We start from the raw sequence: 16,245 nt of genomic DNA, 5'->3' as shown, positions 1-16,245 counted from the left end.
GGGAGACCCCAATGTTTATGTGGGACTTGGGTTAGGGAGAACCTACTATATTTCTTAAAAGATACAAATCTATCATCTTAAAAAAAAATTATAGTGTTCTTTAAAAAAGCCAAACAGATGCAAGACCGCCTGGGTTTGAATTCCAATTTTACCACTTACTAACTCCATGACCTTATTATCCTTTTTGTGTCTCCATTTCCTCTTGTGTGAACTGGGAATAATAACCTTCATGGTTTTTGTTGAGTTAAAATGTCTGGTACATAAATAAACATAAAAGTACTACTATTCTAGACAATTTTAAGAAATGATTTTTGCGTTTCTTACAGCATCCCTGGTTTTACATAAAATATTCAAAAAATTGAAAGAAACACAGCATATAATCCTAGTGTCTGCTGCTGCCGCTAAGTCGCTTCAGTCGTGTCCGACTCTGTGAGACCCCATAGACGGCAGCCCACCAGGCGCCCCCGTCCCTGGGATTCTCCAGGCAAGAACACTGGAGTGGGTTGCCATTTCCTTCTCCAATGCATGAAAATGAAAAGTGAAAGTGAAGTCGCTCAGTCATGTCTGACTGTTAGCGACCCCATGGATTGCAGCCTACCAGGCTCCTCCGCCCATGGGATTTTCCAGGCAAGAGTACTGGAGTGGGGTGCCATTGCCTTCTCCGAATCCTAGTGTCTAGGTATAAATAAATACTTCTGTGAATACTATCCTCAGAAAACAAAAGTGTAAAGAAAGTGTTAGTCTCTCAGTTGTGTCTGACTCTTTCTGACCACATGGACTGTAGCCACCAGGCCCCTCTGTTCTTGGAATTCTCCAGACAAGAATACTGAAGTGGGTTGCCATTTCCTTCTACAGGAGACCTTCCCAACCCAGGGATCAAATCTGGGTCTCCTGCATTGCAGGCAGACTCCTTACTGTCTAAGCCTACAGGGAAGCCTCAACTTCCCCACAAAAGGAATACAACAGCAATATTAAAATATTCTATTCCAAAAGAAGTTTTAAAAAAGTTCTTAAAACTATCTTTTTATCAAATGTAAATTATAGCTGCTCTGATAAAATGTTTTTAAGTTCAATAAAGTTGAGGTAAGAAAAATGCTCTTAAATCTGTTCCAGGATTTAAATGCTTTGTAATTATTTGCATTTTCTAAGTACACTGATAAGAATGTATTTCCCATGACCAGGTTCATCATGTATCTAGTAATCTTGGGAGTATGGAACACAGATTACTGCCTTAGAAAAGACACTGTTTATTACACGTATAAAGCTCAAAGAGCAGCTTTCAGAAAAATGGAAAGTATTAATAAATATACCAGCCATATAGTTGTTTGAGCTTTATTTTTATATGCATACATGTGTCAAAAACAAAAATTTCAAAGATATGGGGTACAACATATCAAATGAAATCATTTAAAATTATTTTAATGTATACACAAGTAACAGTATAAAGTACATGTATATGATACATTATATAATTTGTTCTGAGATTTTCAAAAGCAGTATTTTGGGCTTTGAATTCTGATACTATTATTTATTACATCATTCAAGTAACACATATTTCAAAAGTTTAAATTTTTTAATAATAACTAAATTAACGCATAACTCTAAGACAATCTGATAGATGAGCTGCCTTTGCCAAAATAGTGTTGTTCAATTCTTCTACAGAAAGCAAGGAGGTTGCTGTAGTTTTTCACCTTCTCAGAAAGTTCATCATTGGTCATTTGTGTAGTAAGAATGGTATACAGATGGCCAAATACCAGTGCATCTAGTTCAGTAGGCCTAAGACAAAAGCAGAAATGAGAACAAAATGAACAGTGTTTAACTTACAAGGCAGAATATACACTATCTTTTAAAAAAACTTTATTATTATATTTAAAAGAAAAAACTAACTTAGGAAATAAATCCTACCCCAACCTGATAGAATTTATTCTATTTTACTGGAGTTTGTTAAAAAATATGAAAACTTTTGAACTATGATATGTTAGTTATGTGACTTGCTTTCTTAAATAGTGTGTATGTGTGTGTGTGTGTGTGTGTTAGTTGCTCAGCTGTGTCCAACTCTTTGCGATCCCATGGACTGTAGCCCACCAGACTCCTCTGTCCATGAAATTCTCCAGGCAAGAACACTGGAGTGGGTTGCCATTCCCTTTTCCAGGAGATCTTTCCAACCCAGCAACTGAACCTGGGTCTCCCATATTCTGAGAAGATTCTTTACCGTCTGAGCCACCAGGGAAGCCCAAAGTCACTCAGTTGTGTTCAACTCTTTACAACTCCATAGAAGATACAATCCATAGAATTCTCTAGGCCAGAATACTGGAGTGGGTAGCCTTTTCCTTCTCCAGGGGATCTTCCCAACCCAGGGATCAAATCCAGGTCTCCCACACTGCAGGGGGTTCTTTACCAGCTGAGCCACAAGGAAAACCCAAGAATAATGGAGTGGGTAGCCTATCCCTTCTCCAGGGGATCTTCCCAACCCAGGAATCAAACTGGGGTCTCCCGCATTGCAGGCAGATTCTTTAACAACTGAGCTATCAGGGAAGCCTTTCTTTAATAGTAGTATCATTTAAATGTGTTAAAATAATATTAGTGTAAATAATCACATTCATTTTATTAAGTTATTCACTAAATATACAACAGGTCTCCAATGAGCCAGTAACTGTGCCAGATGCTAAAGATATAAAAGTAAGAAAGCAAGTTTACTTACCCTTTTTAAAGTAAACTTAGCTTTCTGAAGGATATACAAGAATGGCTTCAACAAAAATTTTTCTAGGGTTTTCTTTTCCCCTTTAATTAAATATCCCTAACAAAAAGATGAAATTTATCCACCTTGCTACCAATGGTCTATATATGGGATATCACGAATTTACATTATATTAAAATAATTACAGCAGACCTGTGAACAATGCTGGCTGGAATTGTTGTTAAGGTCCACTTACATGCCAAGTTTTCTTTCAATAAATAGATACTACATTACTACACAATCCATGGTTCACTGAATCTGTTTGTGGATGCGGAGCCACAGACACAGAGGTCTGACTCTAAAGTTATACACGGATTTTAACTGTAGCAGATGGTCAGCACCCTAAACCCTCTCATTATACTGCATTAGCACAATACTGGGCTTCCCTGGTGGCTCAGATGGTAAAGAATCCGCCTGTAATGGGGAAGACATGGGTTCAATCCCTGGGTCAGGAAGATTCCCTGGAGGAGGAGGGCGTGGCAACCCACTCCAGTATTTTTTTTTTTAATTTTTATTGGAGGCTAATTATTTTACAGTATTATATTGGTTGGTTTTGCCATACATTGACATGAATCTGCCCTGGGTGTACATGAGTTCCCCCTCCCGAACCCCCCTCCCACCTCCCTCCTCCCCTTATCCTCCCTCTGGGTCATCCCCGCATACCAGCCCCGAGCATCCTGTAACATGCATCGACCCTGAACTGGCGATTCGTTTCACATATGATAATATACATGTTTCAATTCCATTCTCCCAAACTATCCCACCCTCACCCTCTCCCACAGAGTCCCAAAGACTGTTTTATACATCTGTGTCTCTTTTGCTGTCTCGTATACAAGGTTATCTTAGCAGCAGAAGCATACAGGGTTATCATTTGCATCTTTCTAAATTCCATATATATGCATTAGTATATTGTATTGGTGTTTTTCTTTCTGACTTACTTCACTCTGTATAATAGGCTCTAGTTTCATCCACCTCATTAGAACTGGTTCAAATGCATTCTTTTTAATGGCTGAGTAATACTCCATTGTGTATATGTACCAAAGCTTTCTTATCCATTCATCTGCAGATGGACATCTAGGTTGCTTCCATGTCCTGGCTATTATAAACAGTGCTGCAATGAACATTGGAGTACATGTGTCTCTTTCAATTCTGGTTTCCTCGGTGTGTATGCCCAGGAGTGCGATTGCTGGATCATATGGCAGTTCTATTTCCAGTTTTTTGAGGAATCTCCACACTGTTCTCCATAGTGGCTGTACTAGTTTGCATTCCCACCAACAGTGTAAGAGGGTTCCCTTCTCTCCACACCCTCTCCAGCATTTATTGCATGTAGACTTTTGGATAGCAGCCATTCTGACTGGTGTGAAATGGTACCTCATTGTGGTTTTGATTTGCATTTCTCTGATTATGAGGGATGTTGAGCATTTTTTCATGTGTTTGTTAGCCATCTTTATGTCTTCTTTGGAGAAATGTCTGTTTAGTTCTTTGGCCCATTTTTTGATTGGGTCATTTATTTTTCTGGAATTGAGCTGCAGGAGCTGCTTGTATATTTTGGAGATTAATCCTTTATCAGTTGCTTCATTTGCTATTATTTTCTCCCATTCTGAAGGCTGTCTTTTCACCTTACTTATAGTTTCCTTTGCTATGCAGAAGCTTTTGATTTTAAATAGGTCCCATTTGTTTATTTTTGCTTTTATTTCCAATATTCTGGGAGGTGGGTCTTGGAGGATCCTGCTGTGATTTATGTCGGAGAGTGTTTTGCCTACGTTCTCCTCTAGGAGTTTTATAGTTTCTGGTCTTACATTTAGCTCTCTAATCCATTTTGAGTTTATTTTGGTGTATGGTGTTAGGAAGTGTTCTAGTTTCATTCTTTTACAAGTGGCTGACCAGTTTTCCCAGCACCACTTGTTAAAGAGACTGTCTATTCTCCATTTTATATTCTTGCCTCCTTTGTCAAAGATAAGGTGTCCATAGGTGCGTGGATTTATCTCTGGGCTTTCTATTTTGTTCCACTGATCTATATTTCTGTCTTTATGCCAGTACCATACTGTCTTGATGACTGTGGCTTTGTAGTAGAGCCTGAAGTCCGGCAGGTTGATTCCTCCAGTTCCATTTTTCTTCCTCAAGATTGCTTTGGCTATTCGAGGTTTTTTGTATTTCCATACAAACTGTGAGATTATTTGTTCTAGTTCTGTGAAAAATATCGTTGGTAGCTTGATAGGGATTGCTCCAGTATTCTTGCCTTGAGAATCCCCATCTATAGAGGAGCCTGGAGGGCTACAGGCTATGGGGTTGCACAGAGTCGAGCATGACTGAGTGACTAAGCACAGCACAATATTACTAAAAGGAGAAAATACATCATTATACGCCATCAGTAATTATTGCTGTCAGTCCTACAGTGGTAGTACTAAATTATAGAGAAAACATGTTAATTCACCTGAAATGTAAAAATATGTTGCAGTAACCTAGTTTGGCAAAATAGATCTTTTCAGTTCAGTTCAGTCGCTCAGTCATGTCCGACTCTTTGCAACCCCATGGACTGCAGCACACCAGCCCTCCCTGTCCATCACCAACTCCCAGAGTTCACTCAAACTCATGTCCATTGAGTTGGTGATCCCAACCAACCATCTCATCCTCTGTTGTCTCCTTCTCCTCCCGCCTTCGATCTTTTTGACCTTTCCCAGCATTAGGGTCTTTCCAAATGAGTCAGTTCTTCACATCAGGTGGCTAAAGTAATGGAGTTTCAGCTTCAGCATCAGTCTTCCCAGTGAATATTCAGGACTGATCTCCTTTAGGATGGACTGGTTGGATCTCCTTGCAGTCCAAGGGACTCTCAAGAGTCTTCTCCAACACCACAGTTAGAAAGCATCAATTCTTCGGTGCTCAGCTTTCTTTATAGTCCAACTCTCACATCCATACATGACTACTGGAAAAACCATAGCTTTGAGTAGACGGACCTTTGTTGGCAAAGTAACATCTCTGCTTTTTTAATATGCTGTCTAGGTTGGTCATAACTTTTCTTCCAAGGAGCAAGCATCTTAATTTCATGGCTGCAGTCACCATCTGCAGTGATTTTGGAGCCCCCCCAAAATAAAGTCTGTCACTGTTTCCACTGTTGTCCCATCTATTTCCCATGACGTGATGGGACCAGATGCCATGATCTTAGTTTTCTGAATGTTGAGTTTTAAGCCAACTTCTTCACTCTCCTCTTTCACTTTCATCAAGAGGCTCTTTAGTTCTTCTTCGCTTTCTGCCGTAAGTGTTATGTCATCTGCATATCTGAGGTTATTGATATTTCTCCCGGCAATGGGGTTCTGTCAAATCCTAATTCTGCCACTAACTTACTAGCTATGTCGCCTTGATCGCCACTTATGAATGATCTCTTGTAGTTGCATGGCTTTACATGTCTTCATGTCACTAATTCCTAAATATTTATCTCCAGCCTGTCTCTCTCCCCTGAAGTCCAGAACAATACATTCAAATATCTCCACATGAATGTTCAATAAGGATCTCAAATCAGCTTGTCTCATCTTCTCAAAATAAAAGTCTACATGCACCTATATGCACCAGCTCTTCAAACCAAAAATGTGAGTTCCCCTTGAGTCTTCTCTTATCCTCTCACATCTATTAGCAAGTCAGGTGAGACATAACCATGAAAATACATCCTGAATACCACCACTTATCTATTATTGTCTCCTCATCTGAGCCACCATCATCTCACCAAGACCACTGTACCACCCTCCTACTGTATCTCCCTGCTTCTACTTAACTGCTCTGCTACTTTTTAAAAAATATCACCAGCTCATTCATACCATGCCAAGCATAAAACATTCCAATGAATTTCCACTCTACTTACACTATCACGCCAAACTCCTTACCCAAAGCATACAAGTCTCAGATGATCTGGCTCTGGCTTACCTCTTCAGCCATCAGTTCAGTTCAGTTCAGTCGCTCAGTCGTGACCGACTCTTTGCGACCCCATGAATCACAGCACGCCAGGCCTCCCTGTCCATCACCAACTCCCAGAGTTCACTCAAACTCATGTCCATAGAGTCGGTGATGCCATCCAGCCATCTCATTCTCTGTCGTCCCCGTCTCCTCCCACCCCCAATCCTTCCCAGCCATACCTCCTACCATTTTCAACACACAACCATAAATGGCTTTGCTTCTTCCATCTGAACATAAACTAGCCAATCTTAGGGACTTGACCCAACTATTCCTGCTGCCTGGAACACTCTTCCCTTGACTTCACATTGCTGGCTCCTCCTTGTTTTTCAGAATACAGCTTAAATGTCACATCTGAAAGTCTCCCCGGACCATGCAAACTAAAGTGGGCATATAGTCACTTCCTGTGATGTGATCCTATTTTAATTCTCTATATGGCACTTAAAACTTTCTCATATTTGTTTTTAATTGTCTGTCTCCTTCCACCAGGACATTGTCTACTTGTTTCCTGTTATGTCCCCATTACCTAGAACAACGCCCGGCCCAAAGTAAGTTCTCAATAAGGATGTGTCTAAATGAATCAATAAAAAGGTGAAGTACTTTTCATACCACATTATAACTATTTACTTAATGTTTCCCTCTTATACTCTAAGTTCTCTAAAGGTAACAAAGCATATATCTTTATAACCCCAGTTCTTAGCAAGGAATCTAAGGTTATATGCTGAATCAATAATGAAACAAAAAAGAAGGCATCCTAAGCTGTATAGGACATTTAATTTTTCAATAGTAGTTATTCACATTCTTCCAAAGCCTTCCCTCTTTTGACACATTCATGAACTATTAATCAAAGACAAATGTGCAATTTATGGCCATGTTTAAGAAGGAAGTCAACAGGATAGTTTTAAAAAAAAATCACAAGTGTCCTGGGACTTAATAGCACTATGATCCTAGCATCACAGAGTAAGAATTAATAACAAATGAACACTTGAAAAAAAACAAAGATGCAGAAGGTAGATGAAGGTACAGCTGAGGCACTCTACGAGAAGTAATACAAACACCCATCCTTCCAGATCCCTAAACATATTTCCTAAAATGTGTATCTTATCAACTTAGGATTTATTTTTCTAATCTTTACTTAGGATTAACTACCCTCTGTTTCTTGTACTAGAGCCTAAAAGAGGTGAATATATTCTGTGATGCAACTTCTAGTAGTAGGGCATCTTTTATCAATAAATGAAGGCTCTGAATGAGCTTGGGTATGAAGTATGTTTAAACCAGAGTGATCTAGTAGTACCCCTGAAGTGGTCAAAATGTTATCTGCTGCAAATGTAATCTATATAACTCAAAAGGTGCTGAATTATATACTGGTAACAAGTATATAAAAATTGATCTGATGTTACCTAAAAACAGCAACTTCATAACCAATTACTTTTAGACCATCTAACAGGAAGTAGGATACACTACACTAAATCAAAACACATACATAACTTCCAATGCATATTTTTTGCAATCCTTCAGCAACTACTTACATTAGCTGACTCCAACATATGTAAGTTATCAATTCCCACAATTCTCTTTTTAAAAAGTACACTTTGTATGTGCTGTTACTCTTCTCTATTGTTTCTATTTCTCTTTCCTTTTAATGACTGTATATTGATATATTGCTATTATTAAAAATAAATAAAGAGTACACTGTGGTAGTGGGACACAACTATATACCACTGCTATAACTCACAAAACTATACACAGGTAAAAGTGCCAATTTTACTTTTTGTAAATTATACACAAACTTGACTTTAAAAAAAAAAAGCAATAAACTCAGAAAAATGTTTGCAACTCCTACGAGAGACCCAGTATTTCTACTGAATCATGTAATCAAGATTTCATGCACCTCCAGCTTTAATTACCTTTTCTATATAATATGGAGAGAAAACATAACATTACCACCCTTCTGCCCACTAAGTAGTTTGTGGATTGAAATTTAGATATAAATAGCAACTCCCCTCCCAAGACCTTTAACATCTTTCATAATGTTGCCTTCTCATGTTGCATTCTTTCTACTTTTCTGTTGGTTATCCACTATTCTTTTTTTCCCCCGTTTTATTGAGAAATAATTAACATACATCACTGTATAAGTTTAAAGTTTACAGCATGATAGCTTGATTTACATATAAAAGTGCTATCAATAGGTTCAGCCAACATCCATCAGTTACCTACTAGCCTTTCATTTCCATATCAAAATAAAAACAGTACCATAAAATATGAATGTTTTCCTAACCTTTCCCATTAAAAATTTTTGCACTCATCCTTTCAGTTATTATGGTTCCACAGTTCTTTCTTTCTGATACCTTTCATAGTCTAGTTTCCAAAACATTAATTTTGTCTGCTGCTACTGCTAAGTCACTTCAGTTGTGTCCGACTCTGTGCGAATTTTGTCTGAGTGTTCCTTTATTTTTCTTTCCTCTTATACTATTAACTTGTCATTTCTTCATAGTAACAGAAATAATTTACATATCCTTTCTTTATATCTATCACTGATCTTTAGGACTATGGCTCAAATTTGTAAATCAAGCTTCTTGCCATTAACTTTGCTGTATTTTGCCTTTGGGTATTTTGCCTGTGGGTATTTTTGAGCAATTTCTCCTTAATTTTCTTAACTGGTGATTTCTTAATTTAAAAAACCTCAATGAAATCCTACTGCCCCCTTAAATTTTTCTTAAGGTTCCCAAGTATAACTTTTGCATTTCCATTCTGTATATGAAGGTATAATTTTCAAATTTTACCATTTACTTAATGGTTAACAGCAGTCTTTTTTTCTTTTTCAAATCTAACTCTTTTTCAATTTCTCATTCAATTTAATCTAGTTTTAATCAACATCTACTGTTAGCTTCCTCTAACAGATTTTGTTTGGAAAACACTTACCTGCAAGGAGCTCATAAATGCTTTAGAGTAGTATAACTCTTACTATCCTGATTACATTTACCAAGGTCCATCTAGTCAAGGCAATGGTTTTTCCCGTGGTCATGTATGGATGTGAGAGTTGGACTGTGAAGAAAGCTGATCACCGAAGAATCGATGCTTTTGAACTGTGGTGTTGGAGAAGACTCTTGAGAGTCCCTTATACTGCAAGGAGATCCAACCAGTCCATTCTAAAGGAGATCAATCCTGGATGTTCATTGGAGGGACTGATGCTAAAGCTGAAACTGCAATACTTTGGCCACCTCATGCGACGAGTTGACTCATTGGAAAAGACTCTGATGCTGGGAAAGGTTGGGGGTGGGAGGAGAAGGGGACGACGGAGAATGAGATGGCTGGATGGCATCACCGACTCTGTGGACATGAGTTTGAGTGTACTCCGGGAGTTGGTGATGGACAGGGAGGCCTGGTATGCTGTAATTCATGGGGTCGCAGAGAGTCGGACACGACTGAGCAACTGAACTGAACTGAACTTTTTTTCTACTTCTTCCTCTTTATTAAAAAGTAACAGGAAAATAGCACTTAAAGAAAATGTTTAGGTTTTTATTTCAAATCCACTCACCAGGTGAAAGGGAACAAATGACGCAGTCTTTGTATAGGTGTCTTAACAGGTATCACATCAGCAAGGTCATGTGTATACAACAGATAGCACAGATTTTGTTTGACGTTCATTTTAGAAATAGGAATTTCCCTGGTGGCTCAGATGGTAAAGAATCTGCCTGCAATGCAGGAGACCTGGGTTCGATCTCTGGGTTGGGAAGATCCCCTGGAGGGGGATCATGGCAACCCATTCCAGTTTTCTTGTCTGGAGAATCGCCATGGACAAAGGAGCCAGCCAGGCTACAGTCCATGGGGTCCAAAGAGTTGGACACGACTGAGCAACTAAGCACACACCAACGCTATGTATCATGAAGGATAAAAAGGCCAACAATCATTAGTATCACTTTGTATTATTTCTAATTTGTTTTCAAATTCACTTTTCTTTTTCCTTTCCACCATTGAGCTTCTTTGTCTCCTTTTCCCAATTACTATTCTTGCTGCAGGGCTTCCCTGGTAGCTCCATGGTAAAGAATCCACCTGCAATGCATGAGACGCAGGTTCGATCCCCGGGTCAGGAAGCTCCCCTGGAGAATGAAATGGCAACCCACTCCAGTACTCTTGCCTGGAGAATCCCATGGACCAGAGGAGCCTGATGGGCTACAGTCCATGGCATCGCAAAAGAGACAGATACGACCTAGCACTAAAGAGCAACAACAAATTCTCGGAAGATCTCCCTCAACTCTCTTTTTCTTCTCAAGAGTGACTGAGTGTCTTTCATGAGGCCTCTCAACATGTCCAGTAAGTAAGCCAGAAGAAAAGCTGATTCTAATTTTAGAGGGTAAGCAGAGGATTCACAGGGAAATAAATTTTAATATTATTAAACAATTGGGTAAAGTTAAATTAAACCTATTCTACACTTCAAAAATAAAAATGTTCAAGTCTCATATAAGATAAAATTATTTCAAAAACCTACATCTTAATACCAGTTAGACAGTTTCTCAGTTACAAACCTTATTTTTGCACCTATTCTAAACTTTGACTTTTCAATTACAAGTTTAAAAATAATTACACGCTAGTAAAGTAATGCTCAAAATTCTCCAAGCCAGGCTTCAACATTACGTGAATTGTGAACTTCCAGATGTTCAAGCTGGATTAATATACCCTTTTTGAGCTTTTCAGCTCCTATGAATTCCTGTATCAGAAAGAAAAGGAACTACATAATAGTAACATTTTGATACATTTCTTTTGTATTATAGACTAAACAATTAGAATCAGTATAGCAAATATCACTAGAAATAAGAACATATAGCTATAGAAGCTTCACCTACCAGGATTTCATAGTTTGAACTCTATGACATTTTCCGCTTCAAAGATCAACAGACTCCAATTTTATTTGAATATCAATTGTATATCATATACATTAATATAACTTAAATATTTCCAACCTATCATCATTGTCATTTTTGCTACAAATATTAATATCTCTACCAAAAGATGTTTGATATAGCTACAGATGAATGCCTATGAAGATGTAATAAATAACAGCAAATAAATCTTTTTAAAAATTATCAATCTAAAAGTCAAGGGATTTTTATTAAAGCCAAAAAAAGATTCGATTCCAAGCAAACCACTGAGGTTAAAATGCTTATTTAAACCCACCTTAAACTAGATCACAGGATAATTGATTCTGATACAGTAAAATAGAAACTTTAAAAAACAAAAAGGAAAAATTCATTCTTTGCCTACATTAGATATTATTTTCCAAATTACAAAAAATTCTATCTTAATGAAACCTGAAATACTCAATTCACATATATACATACATATTTTGAATCTATATCCTTCACAATCATTTCTATGCTTTACAAATATTTTCATTACATTTTAAAAAGAAAACTTTCTAATTGTGCTTGTCCATCCAACAATATTTTTTACTGTTTAGTTTTAATCACTTTCCTAGTCCTCAGGGAATTATCCAATACAGACAATGGCTACACTTCATGTTTTAATAGTACTTTGCAAGCTCAGAATTTTAAGATGTTATAGTTCATATAAAGCACCTTGACTTTATATAGTTCATATAAAGCACCTTGACTTATTTCTAGTAGAACCTCTATATCATACTATAATGACAGGTTTACACGTCTGCCTACAGGAGAAAATTCTCAATGGCTAGCACCACAGAAGACTCTTGAGAGTCCCCTGGACTGCAAGGAGATCCAACCAGTCCATTCTAAAGGAGATCAGTCCTGGGTGTTCATCGGAGGGACTGATGCTGAAGCTGAAGCTCCAATACTTTGGCCACCTCATGCGAAGAGTTGACTCACTGGAAGACTCTGATGCTGGGAGGGATTGGGAGCAGGAGGAGAAGGAGACGACAGAGAATGAGATGGTTGGATGGCATCACCGACTCAATGGAGGTGAGTCTGAGTGAACTCCGGGAGTTGGTGATGGACAGGGAGGCCTGGCGTGCTGTGATTAATGGGGTTGCAAAGAGTCGGACACGACTGAGTGACTGAACTGAACTGAGCACATTTTAGAAATCTTAGTCTCCCAGAAGCTAGTGCTGTGCCTGATACTCAAGAAATTAAATGTTTAATGAATGCAAACTTAAATTTTAATGTGTTTTCATAAATATTTCTTGATAAAACAATTCCTCTATGACAAAATGATATTATATATATATATGATAAAATAACAATATAGAAAAGAAACTAACTAAAAAGAATAAAATCCTTACTGCTTATTGAAGAAATATGGTTGTGTTCCCAGTCTTTGAGAAAGAGCTTGACAGCACTGGTCTACATCTTCCAAGACCTAACACAAGCAACAGACCCCAAAGAAAAATATTTAAATTAGCAAGCAATAAAATGTGTCTAAAACTTCATTTATAACAGAGTTTATAATAAATTTAGGTAATCTTGAATAGTGTATTTAAATCAGACAAGAGATCACATAGAGAGCATAAGTAATACTTTCTATATAAGAAATAGGAAAATTTGAGAACAAATTTCCTTTAAATGCAAATACATTTAAGTTACTCATAAGGATTATGATCAAGAAAGTTTTTATCTCAAAACTCTACTCCCTATAAAAGTTTTCCTGAATCCATACAATCAAATGACTTCACATATATTATAAAAAATCTGCTTCATAAAGATGACACTACTTATCTACCATTAATAAAAAGCATTTTAATTGTTTTCCACTAGTGGAAACAGATTTTATTTACTCTGTTCCTTTCAATTACCCAATCCTCCTCATGGCCAGTGGCACAAATCAATGGTTGGCTTGCTAGGACTAGGGGTATCCTTGAAAGAGAGACATTAAAAAGCTTAATGATACTCAAACTCAAATTTTTATAATTTTTCTACTTCAGTAAATTTAAGGCCAAAGAAAAGTGGGAATATTAAGCACTGCATTTAACAGGGTTTTGTTTTTTTTTAAGCCCTGATGCTGCAGATCTATATTTACTGGCATAAAAAATGCCCACAATATATTGTTGAATGGAAAAAAAATTAGGTTAGAGAGTGGCAAGCATAATATGATTCCACTTTTTAACAATGTTATTAAGAGACATCTAGAAGAATGTTCTTCACATAGTTAACAGTGGCAATTTCTAGGTGGTAGGATCCAAAGCAATTTTTATTCCCTTTTTGAAGTTTTCTGTATTACATAATTTGTCCTATAATAAGCATGTGTGATTTTTACAAAACAATAAACTACTTCATGTCAGAGAAAATAAGAACAAATGTTTTGTTAATTTTTTTTATTATGTTGTGATTTTTTTTTTAAAGGACTATGAATTTAAAAAATTCTTTTTCTTTATGCATTAAAGTTGAGGGTTTTTATCAACTTCAACCTGAACTGACCTGGTCCAGAGTCTTGTTACCCCATCCAATAGCTTTCATCTTACGTTTGACTTCCCACTGTTTCTGATAGGCCAAAATATGATTGAGAGGCCAAGGGTAGGGAGATCCATACCTAGCATGAGTAATCTAAAGCAAAAAGATTATGTTAAAATTGAGATCCTAAAAATAAAGTGTTTTCACAAATAGATTTCTAAAGGAAATACATTTTCAGAGAAACAAAAACATAGGTTGCAATCTTAAAATTAAAATTTTAAACCATTCCCTTTAAAAATAAAAACTTTTATGTACTTTGCAACCAGTTATATCAAACAACACAAAGCTTCCCTAAAATGTATGTGCAAGCAAAATTAAAGTTAAGTGAAAAACTGTATCACTAATGGTACAAACCACAATGTTTCATTTATGAGCAGGGACTTATGATTCTGAGCAAAAGTGTTTTTTCATTAAATTTTAATTAAGATAAATGCTGCAGAACCACTCACCTCTCCTACAGTAGCATCATCACACCACTGAAGATACAGCTAGGAATAAAAAACCAGTCACCAAAACTTTAGAATATCAAAGAGAAAATGGATAAAGTAAGTTATTTCTTGCCAGAGTAATTTTTTATAAACCAATATCATAGAAGTCACATATGTGAGCATTTTCCCCCCTTGGCTAATGTTCTACACAGAATTATTAAGCTTAATGATGGTACCAAAAAATATTTTTTATTCATAAAATATATCTCTAAATGTCATTAGAGTATTTTACAGATATTATTTAAGAAAACTCCACAAGACCAAAATAAAATAATTACTCCTGTTTACAAAAAGAAAAAACTAGAGATGAAAAAACAGGCAACTTATTCAAACATAATGATCAAATAATCTGGGTAACCATACTAGTCCTAGAGTTTACTTGACTATTTTCCTTTATTTCAATAACTTTAAAATAACCCATAAGAAAGATAATCTTTTATGAGATAAAAAGCTTATTTTCAAGGCCTATTATCTTCTGTTATACCTCTGCAGTCAACAGCATATTGTTGACTAATTCCATGTAGGCTTTCATTTCTGCTTTTTGGACTTCATCCAGCCCATCACTAAGAGAATGGCCCTAAAGGGAATTTAAAAAAATTTTAAAGAGCAGCATATTAAACATACAAAAATTTTCAGTTATCTTACTACCAAGTAATACAATATCAATGTTTTACTGCAGATGCCCAAAGGATTAGTTTTCAAAATACCCCCAAAACATAATTATTTTATGTCAAAAAATAATACTTTGTTATGACTACAAAATATTAATAAGAAGTATTTACTTGTCATTATAAAAATGTATCATTCAAGAGATAAAATTTATTATTTCACCAAAGAAGAAAACAAGGATGGTCAGTAAACTGTGTTTTTAAGACACTAAACCTTAGTAATAAAATAAATTCCAAAAGATTGACATGTGTTACTTATAAAGTGGTCAAAGATATTTTGAAGTGCTATTAGTAAAGGCCAGAGAAGGCAATGGCAAGCCACTCCAGTACTCTTGCCTAGAAAATCGCATGGACAGAGGAGCCTGGTGGGCTGCAGTCCATGGGGTCGCTACTAGTCGGACACGACTGAGCGACTTCACTTTCACACATTGCAGAAGGAAATGGCAACCCACTCCAGTGTTCTTGCCTGGAGAATCCCAGGGACGGCGGAGCCTGGTCGGCTGCCATCTATGGGGTCGCACAGAGTCGGACACGACTGAAGCAACTTAGCAGCAGCAGCAGCAGCAGGGAAATAGACACTAATTTTTAAATTCTGATACACTACAGTAATGAGTACACATATAAAATAGCATAAACTTTAGTTCAATCTGATGATCTGTTGTTAAAATTTTTTAAATGTATACCCTATAACACTCTAATATCACTCTTAGGAATTTATGCTAAGGATATAATTTAACAATTGTACAAAGGTGTATATAAAAGAATACTTAGCACTCAATAACAGCAAAAAGTTGCCAACAACTTAAGTGTCCATCAATAAAGAATTAAGTTAAAAAATTCTAATACAAAAGATGCTTTTGAACTGTGGTGTTGGAGAAGACTCTTGAGAGTTCCTTGGACTGGAAGGAGATCCAATCAGTCCATCCTAAAGGAAATCAGTCCTGACTAGTCATTGGAAGGACTGATGCTGAAGCTGAAACTCCAATACT

At 36.8% G+C, this 16,245-nt stretch overlaps 1 protein-coding gene across 3 annotated transcripts in view; it reads right to left on the bottom strand.

The window, feature by feature from the left end:
• Window positions 1-1,318: 1,318 nt before the first annotated feature.
• The window catches only part of MTX2 (metaxin 2), a 68,725-nt gene continuing 53,798 nt past the window's right edge, over window positions 1,319-16,245 (bottom strand). For 2 of the 3 annotated variants that reach the window (XM_055397185.2, XM_055397186.2), the window contains 5 exons: window positions 15,073-15,165; window positions 14,550-14,588; window positions 14,068-14,193; window positions 12,936-13,012; window positions 1,319-1,776 (listed from right to left, as the gene is read on the bottom strand). In XM_055397185.2, the coding sequence (XP_055253160.1) occupies window positions 1,602-1,776; window positions 12,936-13,012; window positions 14,068-14,193; window positions 14,550-14,588; window positions 15,073-15,165 (510 nt within the window). In that variant the 3' untranslated portion in view covers window positions 1,319-1,601. Of the gene's footprint in view, window positions 1,777-4,356; window positions 12,538-12,935; window positions 13,013-14,067; window positions 14,194-14,549; window positions 14,589-15,072; window positions 15,166-16,245 lie in introns of those variants that run through there. The other variant, XM_055397187.2, reaches the window with a different exon arrangement.

The sequence above is a fragment of the Moschus berezovskii genome, chromosome 2, assembly GCF_049115385.1.
Source record: "Moschus berezovskii isolate FMDL1 chromosome 2, NW_MosBer_1.0, whole genome shotgun sequence".
NCBI lineage: Eukaryota > Metazoa > Chordata > Mammalia > Artiodactyla > Moschidae > Moschus > Moschus berezovskii.
Note: the sequence above shows the minus strand (reverse complement) of the source record. Positions and strands in the feature narration are given on the sequence as shown.